Consider the following 15,753-nt stretch of genomic DNA (forward strand, 5'->3'; position numbering starts at 1 on the left):
TGAAGCAGACTGGGAAGTGATGGTGCAGGAAAGGAGCCACAGATGTGGGCAGGTATGGAGCCTTCCAGCCTACACAAGATGCTTGCTCCCTGCTCTGTTTGGGATTGCATCTCCCAGTACCAGTTTTCCATCTTGACCTGAGGCAAGAGCAGCTCTGGAAGGGGATCTCTGAGCACAGCATCCTTTTGAATAGCAACAGGATAAGGTTGCTCTGCTGTGGGCTTTGTGGCTCTCTGATGCAGAGATTTAAAACAAACTCTGAACCCAAAACCTTCCCCCAGGAGAGGGGGTTAAACAACTATGCCAATTGAAAGATCACTCTCGGGAGCCACATGGGGAGATAAAGGCAGTCTGTCCTTTCCTGGAATCAGAGAACATCCGTAAAGTTTCAGCAGAAATGCACCAATTTTGTTATGCTGAACCCTGAGGGCTTTGTAGTTCCGACTGATATTCCCAGTAATATTCCTTCCTGATCTCACGACAATTCAGTATCTGCCACGAATGCACAGCAGCAGGCTGGAAGGCAGGAGCTAACACCACAGACACGTCATCAGCCTCTGTCCCCAAAGAGATTATCTCCTCTGTCCACTTCAATCTCCAAGATAGGACTTAGTCATAAATTAGATCCTCAGTTTCGTCCAAGTCAAGCATATCAGGGAACAACATCCTCTATGTTTTTATAACAGCATTTTTGTTGCTGTTTAGCTCCTACCAGTTTTGCTTGGTCCCAGCAAACAGCATTCCAGTGACTTGCTTGAGGTTTTTGAGAATCTTGTTAACAAGTAAGAACTAATCCAATAGAACTAAAATAATTCAGTGCTTGGTAGTGGACACACTAATTGGTTTCTCCATGCAGAATAACCATCCCTAGCTAGAGCCTGTGGAAGACAGAGACATGAACTTCTCTGCTGTCACCAAGTAAAATATTAGGAAGTTTATAAGATGAGGAGGAAGTGTCGATACAGGAAGAAGCAGATGCACACAAGGTGGTCTTATTTGATGTGTCTTCTTGGGTGCTGAGTACTATGGTTATTTGTCAGAGAATGACTTTTTCTACTGTCTCCTAGAGGAAAAAAACAACATTCTACAGTGCAGCTGGCAGGAGGAAAGTGTTAGTTTCCTTCTAATTAATGAAATAACTCTGTACTGTTAGCTTTACGATAGCCTCCTGCCTCCTGAAGCAAGGAAAGTTTCTGGTTAGGATGGTGGATATATACTTGATTACACCAGCATATACCAAAGGCAACTTTCTGACTCTTGCTTCTCCTTTCAGGGTTGACCAGAATCAGCCACCATTTTTTTTTGGTGTTAAGATAAATACCATCATGAGATCTAAGCTGGGAGGGGAACAAAACAGCAGCTAGGAGAACAGGAAAACTATCTGTTACATTTGCAATTCAAGTAATTTCTTTTTTTTTTTTTTTACAAAAACCTTTTCAAAGGAAATCTAAACCACAAATCATAAACACCTTGAACCCTCTGTCAATATGAACTAAGCTTCCTCTTGGTCATGTGGCAGGAGACCTCAACTGCATGTAGCTCACTCAGTCTTACTTTTAGGCACTCTGCTGACGAAACTTCCCAAACCAGTGCCTTATTCTCTAGTCCAAGGAGAAAAGGTGCTTACATCTAAGGCAAAAGGCACCTCAGAGGGCTGAGGGCTGCTGTACGTGCCACTGCCACTTTCCCTCATCACAGCTGTTGCTTATATTGCAGCATTTTCCACATTGCCTGTTCTGTTTTAACACAAACTGTAATGTCATTGACTAACAGGTAAGACAGACACAGACTGTCTGGGTGGGGATTTCAGAGCAGAGAAGGTAAATTAAAAATGCAAAATAGAAAAGCAGATGGCATAAGCTTCATTAAAATAATATCTTGTCTCCTGGGAATCCCAGCAGGATCTGTTGCCTTCCGGTAGACACAGTGCCCCTGAGAGTTACACTTGGAGATTATTCTGTTCCTCCCTCTCTCCTTATCATAACTCTCTTCTGTTTTCAAAGGCTTGTGGTATGTGCTCCATCTGGATATGACTCCTAATAAGGATGTGCTGGAGACATCTCCTAAGCACTAACGTACACCCAACCCCCAACCCATGCTGTCAGGAGTCTCCTTATCAATGATTTGAAAGAAAGAAAGAAGCATGGCTGAATCTGGCAGCTCCTGACAGAAGGACAAAGTGGGGGTGTTAGAAAAGTAAGAAATACATAATTAATACAGATACAGTATCAGTAAGGGTTTAAAATTTTGAGCCACATGAACTGGGAGATGATTTCCCCTTGGTGTAATGCTCTCTTTTTTGATGTGGCCCTAAGCAGCAAGCTGTGTTTCACTGTTCCACTTAGAAACCAGGTGTAACTCACTAGAAATATAAGACAACCGTTAAGTTTTGCCTTTATCTAACTGACCCTCCAAGCAAACATGTGGCCAAGTGCGTTTACTTAGAGGGGGAGAAACAACCAAGCAGCAGGGTAAATCTGCCTTCAGTGTGTGCAGTACATCACACTCTTTCTGTCATGCTTCAATCACTGCAGTGTCTGGAAGCAAAAGTTGTGTTCATGCTGGGTTGGTATTTAACTGAGCTCACTTGACCCAATCTTACAGCAAGCACATGCGATGCAGATTTATACATGAACCTTCACAAACTGAAAAATGACATTTATCAACCATCCACTGAAACATTTGACATTTGAACAATTGATTCTGATTTTACAGTGAAAAATGCCACTATTCATATAGAAAGCCTGCAACAGGATTAAAAGCCTAGTTGCTATCATCCCCAACAACGGCTCTGCCAGTTAAACTCTTTCTTAAACATTTATGCACTACCTTAACTTTTTCTAGCCTTAAAGAGATTAAAACCAATCCAAATCCTGACAAGTTTAAAGCAGAAGAGGCAAAAAAATCTAGTTGGAGGAATGGGGCCAGAGCTGGGAGATACAGTGATTAAGCTGCTTGAAAATTGTAAAGGCTGGGACAATATTAAGAATAAAAGCAGCAGGAGCTGGTGTGGATTAAAGGCATGTTACACTGCCTACATACAGTATTGTCAGTCTCATTTTGGCTCAGATAACCCAGAGCTCATTTGGGGATGGCTGAGAGCAGAGAGCTGGTCCAAATGCCAGTAGACATGTGTTCACCTAATTAAAGAGGCACGCCGGTTCCACAGGCAGAGGTGTTGGAGCAGACCTCATTCTGAAGGCACGGCAGAAAGATGCCTGTCAGCCTTTCAAGACAATTCCTCTTAGGCAGGTAGGTTTCAACCACTATTACCTTTATAACCACACTGTGGTCAGCACTGAGTTCACTGGGCAGAAGAACCAGTTGGAAAGGAGGTCCTGGCAATGGTATGCCTCTGTCTACTGCAACTCTTCCTATACATCCCTTTGCCTCTCTACTTCAGGCTGTTCAGCACTGGCTAAATAAAGTAGAATTTTCCCTATATGAAAAAGCAGAAGCTCTGGTAGAAAGGCTAGTCATTGACTTGTATCTGACCCATTGAAAAAAGCTCTTCAAGTTCTGCAGAAATGTGACTATGGCCTATTTTCATGTATCAGTCCATTTCAATAATTACTTACCTTCCAGTCAACTAAAGTAATCACCACCAGTTATTAAATTCCAGTTTACAGAAGATTGAGTCTCTCCTATTTTTCTCATTTCTATTATTCCAGTTTTCATGTTTTTTCTCTGTCCTATTTCTCAGTCTTTATTGTACTTATGTCTTCCAAATACACTCTGCCTACATTTTCTTTGCCTGCTTTTACATAAAAGTCATCAATAACCATATAAATAATGACTGTTATAGAACTCCATTAGTAATGTTCTTTCTTCTGATACTTTCTCCTTCAACACTATTTGATGTGTTTTGACTTCCAGAGTTTCTCATTCCACTGGCTTTGTTTAGAATACTGAATTTTCTATTTAATTTAATTTGTGTGAATTGAACTTGTTTATCCTGAATCCAAATCTCTTTTCCATGATCAGATCTCCTATGATGTTCTCAGGACTTACCAAAGCCAAGTCTAAAAAAGCACCATTTCCTATCAGGTTAATGAATCTCCAGAGGATATTTTTATTGCCTAGAAAAGCAAGGATATCTCAGACTTACCAATAAAAGCATTAACTGCTCTCTAACCTGTTTCCTGATGTTAAATTCTCCAAAACAACCACTGCAGTAGCAATTATCTCTCTACAACACTCCTGGCAGTGAAAAAGGATCCTGGTGGCATATGGCACTCTTAAGAAGTGATAATCTTTTACCAAACTATGCGTTGTGCCATCATTAACACACCCTGCTGCTCCCTGCCTTTCCCTGAAAAGCAGTCACTGTTTTCAGAATATTTATGACTGTGACTGCAGGACTGATCTACTGCCCCAATCCACTTGCTCATATCTTGTATCTGTAGGTCTAGGTCCTCCACTTTGCTGCATAATCTTGCTGTATTTATATACCCAGCTTGCTGTCATCCCCTTCCTAGTCACTCTTTCAGGGAAATCTTGCCTGTTCAACTACTTTATTTTCCTTTACTGTGGGAGCCCCCGGTGGTCCAGGGGAAAATTCACTGCACTGTCACTGCAGAGATCCGGGTTCGATTCCCGGTCGGGGCCCCTCCCCGGGCAGATGGAGCTCGTTTCGGGCATTCCGTTAGGTAGATGCAGGACTCCTGGAGCGACGGTGGCAGGTTCGCACGAACCGGGGCCATCTACTTGGAGTCCTAATTTCCCACGGCTCAGTTCCGCGCACACTGTGTCTCACCTAAAAAATCCAATGCGCAGGCTGGAAGGTGGAAAGACCTTCCCCGGTTCTTCGTTCGCGAAGAGACTGGCCATTATTATTTATTTCCTTTACTGTCTCTGGGTAGTTACATTCTTTTCTTCATTGCTATGAACAATTTACCACATGCTCAGGTGGAGCCCTGAGACTTCACAAGGCTCTCCAGCCTTTTTCTGGTGTTTCCTTAAGGCTCCGCTTATAAATGAGACTAACACTGGTTTTGCAGAAGTACTTCAGATCCTCGGGTAACTCTATCTATCAAGAACATACCTTCATGGTCTTACACCAATGCCTAAACTTTCCCAAACCTTCTTCAAACTTTAGTTGTCTGCTGACCTTCTCTATCACTCATTTGGCAGGGGCCAGAGCTATTCCACTTCCATGGAGGCTCACACTTCTTTCAAAGCCTTCCCAACAGGGCATAGGCACCTTCAATCAGCTACAGCAGCATTCTCTCAACGTCATTTGCACTGCTGCAAAGGACAACCAGGGGACTGCTTCCTGTTCCTACTGGGAAATTTTCCACACTTAGATTCCCATGTTTTAGCACACTAGTTCCTGAGGCTGTGTAGCAAAACAGGGGCTCAGGTTTTAGAGGTGGAACAACCATGTGTAGATTGTTGTCCTCTTGTAAGGAAGCAAGGCTATTGTGCTAACTGGATAACTCTGCTTCCAGAACTTCAAAAATATTGCTCAGAAATAGCATGAGTATTTGTATGAGAACCTTTACAGACCTAAAAGCTCTCCATCTCACAGTAACACAGCTCTGTCTTTTCCAGGTAGTGTGTGGACTCTCTGATCCTTTCCCTTTTGTTTGCAACTATTCTGCCTTCTCTTTTTTTTACAGTCCCTCTATATTACCTTCATTCTTTATTTGGCCAAGCCTTGATCTTAGCTTGATAAAAAAACTGTAGGTTTAAAAAAGCTGTGCCTTTCTCTCAAGGCACAGCTTCCTTCCTCTACCACATCCCCAGATACTGGGTCTTTACATATTTGTAGGTCAGTTCCCTCAGCAGCAGAATCACAATGATAAAGCTGCTCTGTGAGCTGTTTGAGCTGAGCTGGCATGCTCAGCCACACGCATGGAGATCTGCATATGATCACACAGGCATCTCACTGTATTTCAGACCTTGGATTCAGCCTTTTCACTCTCCATCAGCAAAGACTTACCTAATTTCACTTGAAGTGGGGATGGCTTATAGTTCATGGCTACAGTCTCTCCCTCTCTCGTGTCACAATCTCTGTCCGAAATTGCTGCAGCTGTTGGATCCTGTTAAGAAAGAAAAGGAAACAAACAGAATGGCTCAGCTGAAAGTTCTGCAGCCTCTCCTCTAACTGGTTGTTAGGCGAGTCCACCCCATTTGCATTCAAAGGGAGCTGAGAGAATGCCATTGTTTTGAATGGGTGAAACCCAGGGGCAAAACACAGAACTCTGGAAGCACATTTAGTATGCTAAAAGTACCTCTGGAAATGTCAGGTTTCAACATCAGACTTACATGATGGATGATACTGGGAACATAATGTGGATGGTGGGTCACCAGTTCAAATCCAACCTGGTTGGCAGTACTCCCAAATAATTTTCATGTGATGACTCCCTGGGGTGTTGTAGGAAACACATTTACAGTTTCAGCTGAATTCCAAGTGGACCAGTCAACCTCAAGCTTAAAACTAAAAAGTTTGAGATCAGGTCTGTGTGAAAGTCCAGCTTACAAGTAATGAAGGCTGTATAAGTAGGAGAATTCAATTTCCAGTCCCTCTTGGGACCTATTTTGTGGTTGACTGGAAAGATTTCAGTATCTGTCAGCACAGCATCTTTCACTGTAACTGAAATCCCCCCAAAAAACCAGATCTGCCCAAACACGGAGTCTGTTCCACAATGCCTAATGCCAGACAACATGTGTTGAACTCTGTGGTAGAGCACATCAAAGAACTCAGAGAGAAACAAACGACCAATTCAGGCAGTTCTACCACTGCTAAAAACATTTGAAGTCCTTTCATAGCAAACTGTGAAACTGCTGGAACTATCTCTACGTAGCACTATAGTGAAAATTAAAATTGGTTTTCAAACATATTCCCTTATTCCCATCTAATTCCCAAGGTAGAAATTAAATTGAACATGCACATATATGTGTATGTAAATTTGGGTTTATAATAGGTAGAACTGCACATGCAAAACAAATATTCAACATTAGGCCCAATCTGAATAAACCACCACCTTGTAAGAATTGAAACAAGGCATCAAAAATCAAATACTAGAAAATACGATTCCAAACTGGTGAACTCAGTTTCCCTTGCACTACCCAGTAGACTTTGACAGAGCTTAAAATGGAGGGGGCTTACAAGACCTTGCATTCAGTGAAAAGGTTCAACCATATACAGCTTCTCCTGCTTTCCTCTAATGCAGTCACTGATTCCATGAGAACCGGAATTAGACATAAATCACATGCATTTCAGTTTAAAAACCCTACTTTAATAACCACATTTTATGACAAAATGGCAAAAAATACAGCAGCTGAAATTAAATGAAGCTAAAAGTGGTGCTTAGAAACAATCCCAACTTTACAAATGAAAATGATGAGCTGTAGCTATCTATGGACACTCAAGGAAGAGATCTGGGATGACAGGGTGCATCAGATGACCAGTTAGACAGACCAGGATTTTTCAGCCAGGGAGAGATGACAGACAAGGGCTCTGAGAGATGTCAAAATAATCAAAATAATCCTGAGTGGGGTGAGAAGGTGAATTGGGATCAGCTAGTCCTTATATTCTACAAGTATGAGATATCAAGTGGCAGTTAACAAGCAGCAGCTGCAAGAAAGGGGAAACAGAGGGGTAAGTCACTCTCATGACCAGGAACAGGACCCGAGGGAATGTCAGGGAGCTGTGTCAGGGGATGTTTAGATTGGATATTAGGAAAAAGTTTTTCACTCAGAGGGGGAATAGGCACTGGAATAGGCTCCCCAGGGAAGTGGTCACAGCACCAAGCCTGACAGCACCCAAGATCCATAGACACCTGTGATTGACAGGAATGACAAAAGTCAAAGGGGCCCACAAAACCTTAGAAAGTTCTATTAGTAAATTAAACATGCAGCATGGAAATGGGTATGTGAATCCCTGACCTCCAACAAGCACTTGGCAGTGGGTTTTGGATAAAGGGTAGGGTGGAAGGGATGAGAGAGAAAGACAGAGATGAATTAAAGAGGGGGAGAGAGAAAGAAAGGAAGAAAGAGAGAAAGAGAGATCACCAGTCCTGGCTCCAGTGCTGATCCAGCTGATGGGGTGTCCAGGGTCCTGGGACGCACTCGCACATGGGCTTTGTGGGGGGATCTGCTTCTGGATAAATTTACCCTGCCCTGGAGGTAAGTTTCTGACTTTCTCTCAAAATTAGTTCTCATGCACAGTCTGTTCTTCCAGACGTTTCAGGAAATGGGTTGGAGGCTTCAGGGGTCTTTGGTGGTCTCGATATCCCATTGCAGCCTTTGCCTGTGCTTGTGCTGTGCTTATCTCCAGGAGCCAGAACAAGGATGTTTGTCCTGGAAAAGTGCTGCCCTGCCTCCACAAGGCCCCTTTCCAGCCACATCCTGTTCATTCTTACAGTGTGTTATTACTAACAATCCCTGGCTGTTACTACCAACAATCCTTGCTTGGCTCCACGGCCATCCAGCTATCGGTGTTTGAGACATAACATATTAGTCTCCTTACCTTCTGGGCTTCTACACATGGGAATGGCCAAGTAATACAAAAGGGACATGTCAGACATACTAGAAACTCTCCAAGAAGGATGTGTAACATGCTAAGTGGCACCACTTAAGTCCAGGCTTCTTGGAGGAGAATCTTTCCTCTGACAGCACAGGAAAAGGCAGGATACAGCTGTTTCTAAGGAGCATGACTCCAAGAACTGGATGCTTTGTATTGCTACTGAAAACAACAAACAAGTCATTGGAGCCCCAGTCTGCTGGCTGCAGGAAGGCATGAGAGTAGACATATAATGATAAAGGACACAGTGCAATGGCCTCTTACTGTCTCCTGTGCTGGTGCAGTTCAGCAGAGTCAGCTGAGCTCACAGCCAGAAGTCCACAGAGCAGAGAAGGCATCCTGGCCACCTGGAGTAGCTCAGGTTCACATTGCTAAAATTATGCTTAAAACCCTAAATCAAAACCAGCCTTTTTTTTTTTTTTTTTTTTTTTTTTCTCCTGTGGCAAGCTGATGTGCTGACAGCAGCTTTTCCTTTGTAGGTAACCTGACCATGACACTAGACATCCATTTGCATGAAGAGAGGGAATAGAGAAATGTTCTAAGATGCCCTTGAAGAGTCGGACCAGAGGACTCAGTTGGAACAATCTCAAATGGGCTCTAGACCGAAAACCAGAAAAGACTTCCTAGGTCTCCAGAGAAAACTAAGATGATTTTCAAAGAGTGGTTAATACTTATCCTAAAAGAAGACAAATCCATCCTTGCAGATGTGTTTCCCTCTCCCCACTGATTACAGAGGAGTCCTGGCAGCTGGTGGAGCTTGCACCCCTGTCCCTGACACTGGAGATGGGAATGATGAAGGACATAGCAGCGGACTCCATAATAATGAGATTCAACACTAGGAATTCTTCCCCAAGGTCTGGAATGATGCTTTTCAGCCCTAGCAGCATAGCACCTTGACAGCCAACCTGCAGGGGAACATGTTACAGCTGCACAACAGACCCAGGACTTGCACATAGAGATCACAAAGCACAGGCCAGGCCCATTTCCTCCACAAAGTAAAATGGATTAGAGAGGAAACCAAGCTGGACGAGGCATACCATCCCCGGTGCCAGCAGGCATCTATTCCCGGCCTAGGAGCGGCAAGGCACTGCTGTATTTCCCATCCATCACTCCATACACGTTCTGCAGCAACACACAGGACTCCATAGTAACAATGCCCACTGTGAAAACAGCAGCATTCCCACGGCAGCTCGGCTGGAGCTGTCTCTTTGCACGAACATGCTCTGCTTCTGTGCATATGGAATGGGTGCAGTTCCCTTGCTGTAGCTTATCCACCCAGAGAAACGTTTACTTGACTGATTAGCCTTTTGCTTGTGAATCCCTGTGAGCACACTGAGACTCACCGCAGGCTTTTGCTATTGGAATTCACTTGGCAGTTTTGTTCTTTTTCACAAGCCTCCCTAGACCAATGCACTCAGCTCTGACCCCGATGCCAAAACTCAGCTACACAGCATGACTGGTCCCAGGACAGATGATGTGATTTCTTTTTGCTCGCTGGGGAGAACACAACACTCCCAATCAAAAGGCAAGTGACTGCAGGGGCTCTAGATGGCTATGGGTATTTAATACATTTAAGGGATTTTTTTTTTGTTCCTGAGGCCTCCTTATGTCTTCATTCCTGAGGAAAAAAATACATTCAATCAGGGCACTGCATGAACATTTGGCTGGGGCCAGAGTTTAATCAAAGTTTTTTTCCTCACATGCTCACAGCTTAATTGGGCAAGCACAATCACAGCATTTGAGCGGTGGGGAGTTTTCTTATTAGTTTGTTTGTTTCTATAGGCTTGACACAATGGACCTTGAAAACTGCCCTCCTGCTGGGAGCAGCTATGTCCTACAGGGTGTATACCATGAGCCCTTTCTGAATTAGAAATTAGTTCCAGGGAACCTCTGTGGGGCAGGAGTGCTGTGAATCACTGGTATTGCAGGGGCACAGAGAGAAGCTGAAAATACTTTAAACAGAAATCTGGTGGTTTAAGGAAGATGGCATGCTCGGCAGGCTTTTTATTTTTTTCTCTTTCAAATCACTGGTTTCCTTTTTTGCAGTACTTTAGAGATATAATATCTGCCTCAGTGCACCAGCTCAGTAGCCTTTTACTCTTATCACCTACCTCTCCCAGTAACCCACACTGACTACAGAGGGGAAATGGCAAAGTGTGCAGTTACACCATGATGGAGCTGGACACTTGCTTGGTGCAAACTTCCATCCTTCTGGTAGCTTGGAAAATGCAGCTTCCTTTGCCTTCCTGCACGGTCAACACTTGTTGGTGGGCACACACAATCTCTGTGGGCTACAGTTTCCCCTTAAAAACATAGCTGGAAACTGAGAAATCTCTATCTGCCCATCCTTCCCATTCTAAAAGTCAGTAATTTTTAACAGCTCTAAGAAAATGTACTCCACTCTGCTGTCTGTGGGAAATTCTGTGATCATCAAAGCAACTCTGCTGCCTTTTTTGGATAAAAGCAGAGGGGCATGATTGCCCTTACTCTCTAACCTCTACACTGAATAATCTCTACCACTATACAAGGCCTGACCCATCACTTTTCTCCATAGTTCAGGTGTTTTTGGTTGAATCAGTATGTGCTGACTGCTCAGGAATATCATCCAGCTACCTTGTCTCTCTGCAGTACCCACCAATGACGTGCTTGTTGTCTTCTGCCAAACTTAAAAGATGCTAGAAGTCTCACACGTGTGTGCACACAGCTTACAGCAAGCACTTGTAGCTCAGGAGACTTCCACTTTCTGGAGCTGCCCATGGGGATCACATGCTGCACACAAGCGCTAACAAGAAAGGACAAGTCCAAGTGTTTTGTTTCTTTTCCACATCAAACACTGGGTTTGGAAAGACAGATAGATGCGCATGAGAGACCGACTTAGTGAGCAGAAAAACAAGTGAGAAACCTCACATACCCTGAATACAGGGGGTACATTTGGGTCACCGAGAAGTTTCCAGCACTGCCATGTTGTCATTCCAGACTGTCGGGCTAGAACACTGTGCTGCTAATAAATATTTATGCCTTCAGACTCGCTGCTCTGGGAACAGAAAATCTTACGCTGTTGGCAGATTCGCTCTGCCTCAAGCTGTACCATGCCAGGTATTCCTGAGACATGCAGGCAGCAGGCTCCTGGGGAGGGGACTCTGACGTGCACAGGTGGGTATGTAAAAGGATTGTAAAATCCCAGTGTTTTGGACAAGAGACCTCTGCAGCCTCTACATATCACTACAATAAAGACATGAAATACATATGAACATAAAGTGCTGTGGTAGTTTTAATCTAGGCCTTCCCTGGTTACCAGTTTGTAACCAAGGAAGGGACAGTGTTCCCAGTATTCCATACGATTTTTAGGTAAATCGTGGTATAGATAAGAAGGGAGGAGTGGCCTTCGTTCTCTTCTCTTCCGGCGAAGTTTGGGAACAGCGGGTCCCTGCGTTGGTCTCACTTATCTAAGGCTGAGGCCTGCAGCATCCACTGACCTGCCACGTGGAAGCTTGGAGAGTGCTGGCCGTCTCTGCCAAGCCTGCTTTCTAAGGGATGTGGTGAGATTTGTTTTACTAGTTATTTTACTAGTTCTCGGGTTTGACTGTGCAGATCTATTCAGTGTCCCTCTTTGTTTCCTTTTGCCCCTTCTTCCCCTTTCCCTATCCCTTCGTGGGGTGTTTGGATTCCCGTTTGCTGTGTACATAACATCTTAACTGTAATATACATAAAATATATTTTTTATATAACTAACTTATTTTTTTCGAGTTGTTCAATTTCCATAGTTTTTTTCCTTTGCCCTGAGGGAAGTAGAAAGAGAAGAAAAGGGCTGCTACTGGGAAATTGGACATTTGGCAGGGAGCCAAGTCTGAACCATCACAAGTGCCTAAAAAACCCACTAAGGATAAAACCACTGGGAGCCAAGGTGTGCATAATCTGTCTGTGTAAGAAAAGAGCATAAAGGAGAGGCTCAAACATTTATAGGGGATCAATCTGATCCCACCACACAGATGAACAATGTCAGTAATGGCATGTTTGGCAAGACAAAGGAAAGCATCACAGGGCTATGTACAGGAATGGAACCTGCAACCCTCACTAAAGACCCTCTCATGCTTTTCTCCACACCCCTCAGCCTTCAGCTTCAGGAGTTTGGAGCCCATTATTTCAAGGGAGATGTAATCCCCTCATCAGTCCTAGAGATAGAATCTAGAAGCTACAACCATCCCAGAACACTGGAAGAATGTAGTTGTTCAGAGAAAAAAAGGGTAGGACTTAAGAGGGATACAATAGCTGTCTTAAGATATACAGAAAGAGCTGCCAGAGAGAAAAAAGCAGTATTTTTTTTCATGTCTCTGATCACCAGAATAAGAAACAATTATCTTAAATTGCAGAAGGGTTACAAGGAAATACCAGTAGAAATAACTGTAGAAGCAAGGCTAAGGAGCTGTACATTTGCCTGATGAATTTGTGGAACTGTTGCAGACTCCGTTTAGAAAATGATCTGTCACACAGAAAGTCAACAGAACAGATCTGGTTTTCTGGCAGCCTGATCCAGATTTGGTGCAAGCTGTGAAGATCCCTGATCTTTTCAGGCCCTTTTCCCCTCTTAACTGGAGAGGAGTCTTAACTGGAGAGGAGCTTGCTTCTAGGCCAGACCCATTTAGGCAGAACACTGGTCTATCCTGGAAGAGAGGATCTCAAACAGCTTCACTCTGGGCGAGCTGAAGAAAGCAATTTTACCGAGTTCCAAATGTTGAAGGAACTCCGGTATCACATGGCGACCAGAGCAGAAGGCTCCTAGGAAGACATAGTTGTCACTCTTCATCAATGTGTGCCTGCTGCGAGATCCAGAGCACTAACTGTTCATCTCAGCATTACCACCCTGTACCAAAGTCAAAATAAATGGCATTTTGGCAACACAGGGACTGATGCACTGAAATACATTCTGATAGCTACTGACTCAGTTTCAACAAAGCAATAAACAACAACTGCTTATTGACTTTCTACTAGCTCTGCCAATGCACCACTTACAACATCGTTGTTTTTCCTTCCTGAGGAACTGCTGAACAGATCTTATTAAACAATAACAAATTAGGCCTGCAGTATCCACTACAAGATCCAGATTTTGAGCCTGATTCATTTATAATTGTAAGACAAACTAGTGCTTGAAACCAATTTATTTCAGCAATTGAGAAACCAGCAGTGTTAATATTGCTGCACTATCAAAATCTCAAGTCATTTAACTTAAATTGAACCAGTATGTCACTAAAAAGACATTTTACTGTGTACACCTGCAGTTGGGGTAGCTCAGCTCACTGAGAGGTAACCAGGAGTTCAGATCATTGCTTTGCTTGAAATGGGGACAGAAGAGAAGTTCCAGTCTGCCTGTGGGTGCTGCAGTGCCTGTGCTGAAATGCTCCCTTGGAGACCCTGCCCGACTGCCACATCCAAGCTGAACAAAATGCAGCAAGCAGAAAGGCACAAGCTGTGGAAAGGGAACGAGAAGTTTCAGAGGCCTGTTTTCCTAATCAAAAATGACATTTGCAGCACAAAGAAGAAACTGTCTTTTTCTAAGACAATTATGTAGGACTAAAACTGGGAGTCTACAGTAACAGAGGAAGCACCAACTCAGTAACTAGCCAAAATACTTTGGGAAAGCATTTGAGGGAAAATGAAGAAAACCAAGAGTAATTACATGATTTCTATTAGATTCCCCTCCAAGAAACCAGCAGCCCCTCTTCCTTTCCTTTCAACCATGATAGAGTATATTTAACACCATACTTCCCTCCAGGCTCTTCTCACGCACATAAGCCATCTCTATTATCACATGCATTCATAAGTCTGTTATCTTGTGCTAACTTTACATGACTTAAATTGGATCATTAACATTGCAAATTAGAGAAATGTCACACTGCACTCCCTACTGCCTGCAGCACTTGCCAAGTGGCTGGCATGCAACAGCTATTTAAAGCCAGATATTAACTGAGGTTATGTTTTCAGGATGCTTCCATACCATAATATTTCCTTCCCTGTATGTCAAGACATTACTCCTTTTCTTTTCTACCTCTGATTACAGAGCCACAGCTCTGAGATGCAACATGAGACCTACAAGTATTTAAAGCAATAAAGCATCACAAATTCCTTGGTAGCTACTGTAAGAGTCAGTTTAGCAACTGGCATCTAGCCAAACCAGGATCACAAAAACCCCCGTGCAACTTTACAATTGCTCTTTCAACTTCAGCTCTTGAGGTAGGGTACCCTCAAAATTATTAAAAAATTGAGAAATGTGTCAGACAAGGTCACAGCATATTTGGAGGACAGAGGCAGGGAGAGGAGCCCTTGGCTACATGCTGCCTTTGAACTTTATGGAAAACTGAAGTGCCCTGTAGAGCCCTGGTGCTGTCCGTCAGGGACCATGGCAGGTTCCTGTAGTGACTGAATTCATGCACACTGGTTAGTGTTGAGAGCTTATTTAATATGCGTGTCCCGTCTTTACTTCTTCAAGGCTTTAACAGAAGCCTCACCATGAGGAACAGTTTATTTTCTAAGGGAGAGCTGTTTTCCACCTGAAATGAAGACTGTCAGAGACTCTGCTCTGTGGTGGAGGGGAATGGTGCTTCCTTCCCATGGTCAACTCCAACATATAGAGAAACTGGCTGAGAAAGTGCAAGACAAGCGGTGCCATCACTACTGAAACGCTGTGGTTATCAGGATATATAAACTGATTTATGGATCCTCTCCACATGGAGCTACGCTGTCCCAGCTGTACACAAAAGATGAGCCTAAACTTTGCCTGAAGGAGACACTGAAATGTTGACTGGTTCTGGTAGATACTGCAGAATTAACATATTCTGACAAAAATGTCCCAGCACAATACAAATAACAGTAGGAAAGCCCTGTTTCAGTGAGGCAAGTTGCCACCAATGTCCTGGAGATCAGACAATCACTTCCGTAGGCCATGGACGGGATCCAGCATGGCAAATGTGATGTTATTAAGCTTCCAGAGCCTCTGGATGTAAGAACAATAGCAGGAAAAGCTGGGACGGCTTGACATCCACGGCTTTTACAGACCAAGGGTTCTAATCAGTGGTTCAATGTCACAGCTATTACTGGCATAACTCTGGTGTCACTTGTTCTTTTCCAGTCGGTGTTTTTTTTTGTTTTTTTTTTTTTTTTTTTTTTTTTTTTTTTTTTTTTTTTTTTTTTTTTTTTTTTTTTTTGTTTTTTTTTGTTTTTTTTTTTTT

General features: G+C 43.4%; 1 protein-coding gene across 5 annotated transcripts in view; it reads right to left on the reverse strand.

Moving 5' to 3' along the window:
* Positions 1 to 15,753, reverse strand: part of FAM219A (family with sequence similarity 219 member A) — a 92,031-nt gene that overhangs the window by 32,349 nt on the left and 43,929 nt on the right. For all 5 annotated transcript variants that reach the window (XM_027889401.1, XM_027889400.1, XM_027889402.1 and 2 more), the window contains exon 2: positions 5,945 to 6,044. In XM_027889401.1, coding sequence (XP_027745202.1) covers positions 5,945 to 6,044 — 100 coding nt within the window. The remainder of the gene's footprint in view (positions 1 to 5,944; positions 6,045 to 15,753) is intronic.

This window comes from Empidonax traillii, unplaced genomic scaffold (assembly GCF_003031625.1).
Source record: "Empidonax traillii isolate 1590-97213 ecotype Southwest subspecies unplaced genomic scaffold, ASM303162v1 scaffold262:size680716, whole genome shotgun sequence".
NCBI classification, from domain to species: Eukaryota; Metazoa; Chordata; class Aves; order Passeriformes; family Tyrannidae; genus Empidonax; species Empidonax traillii.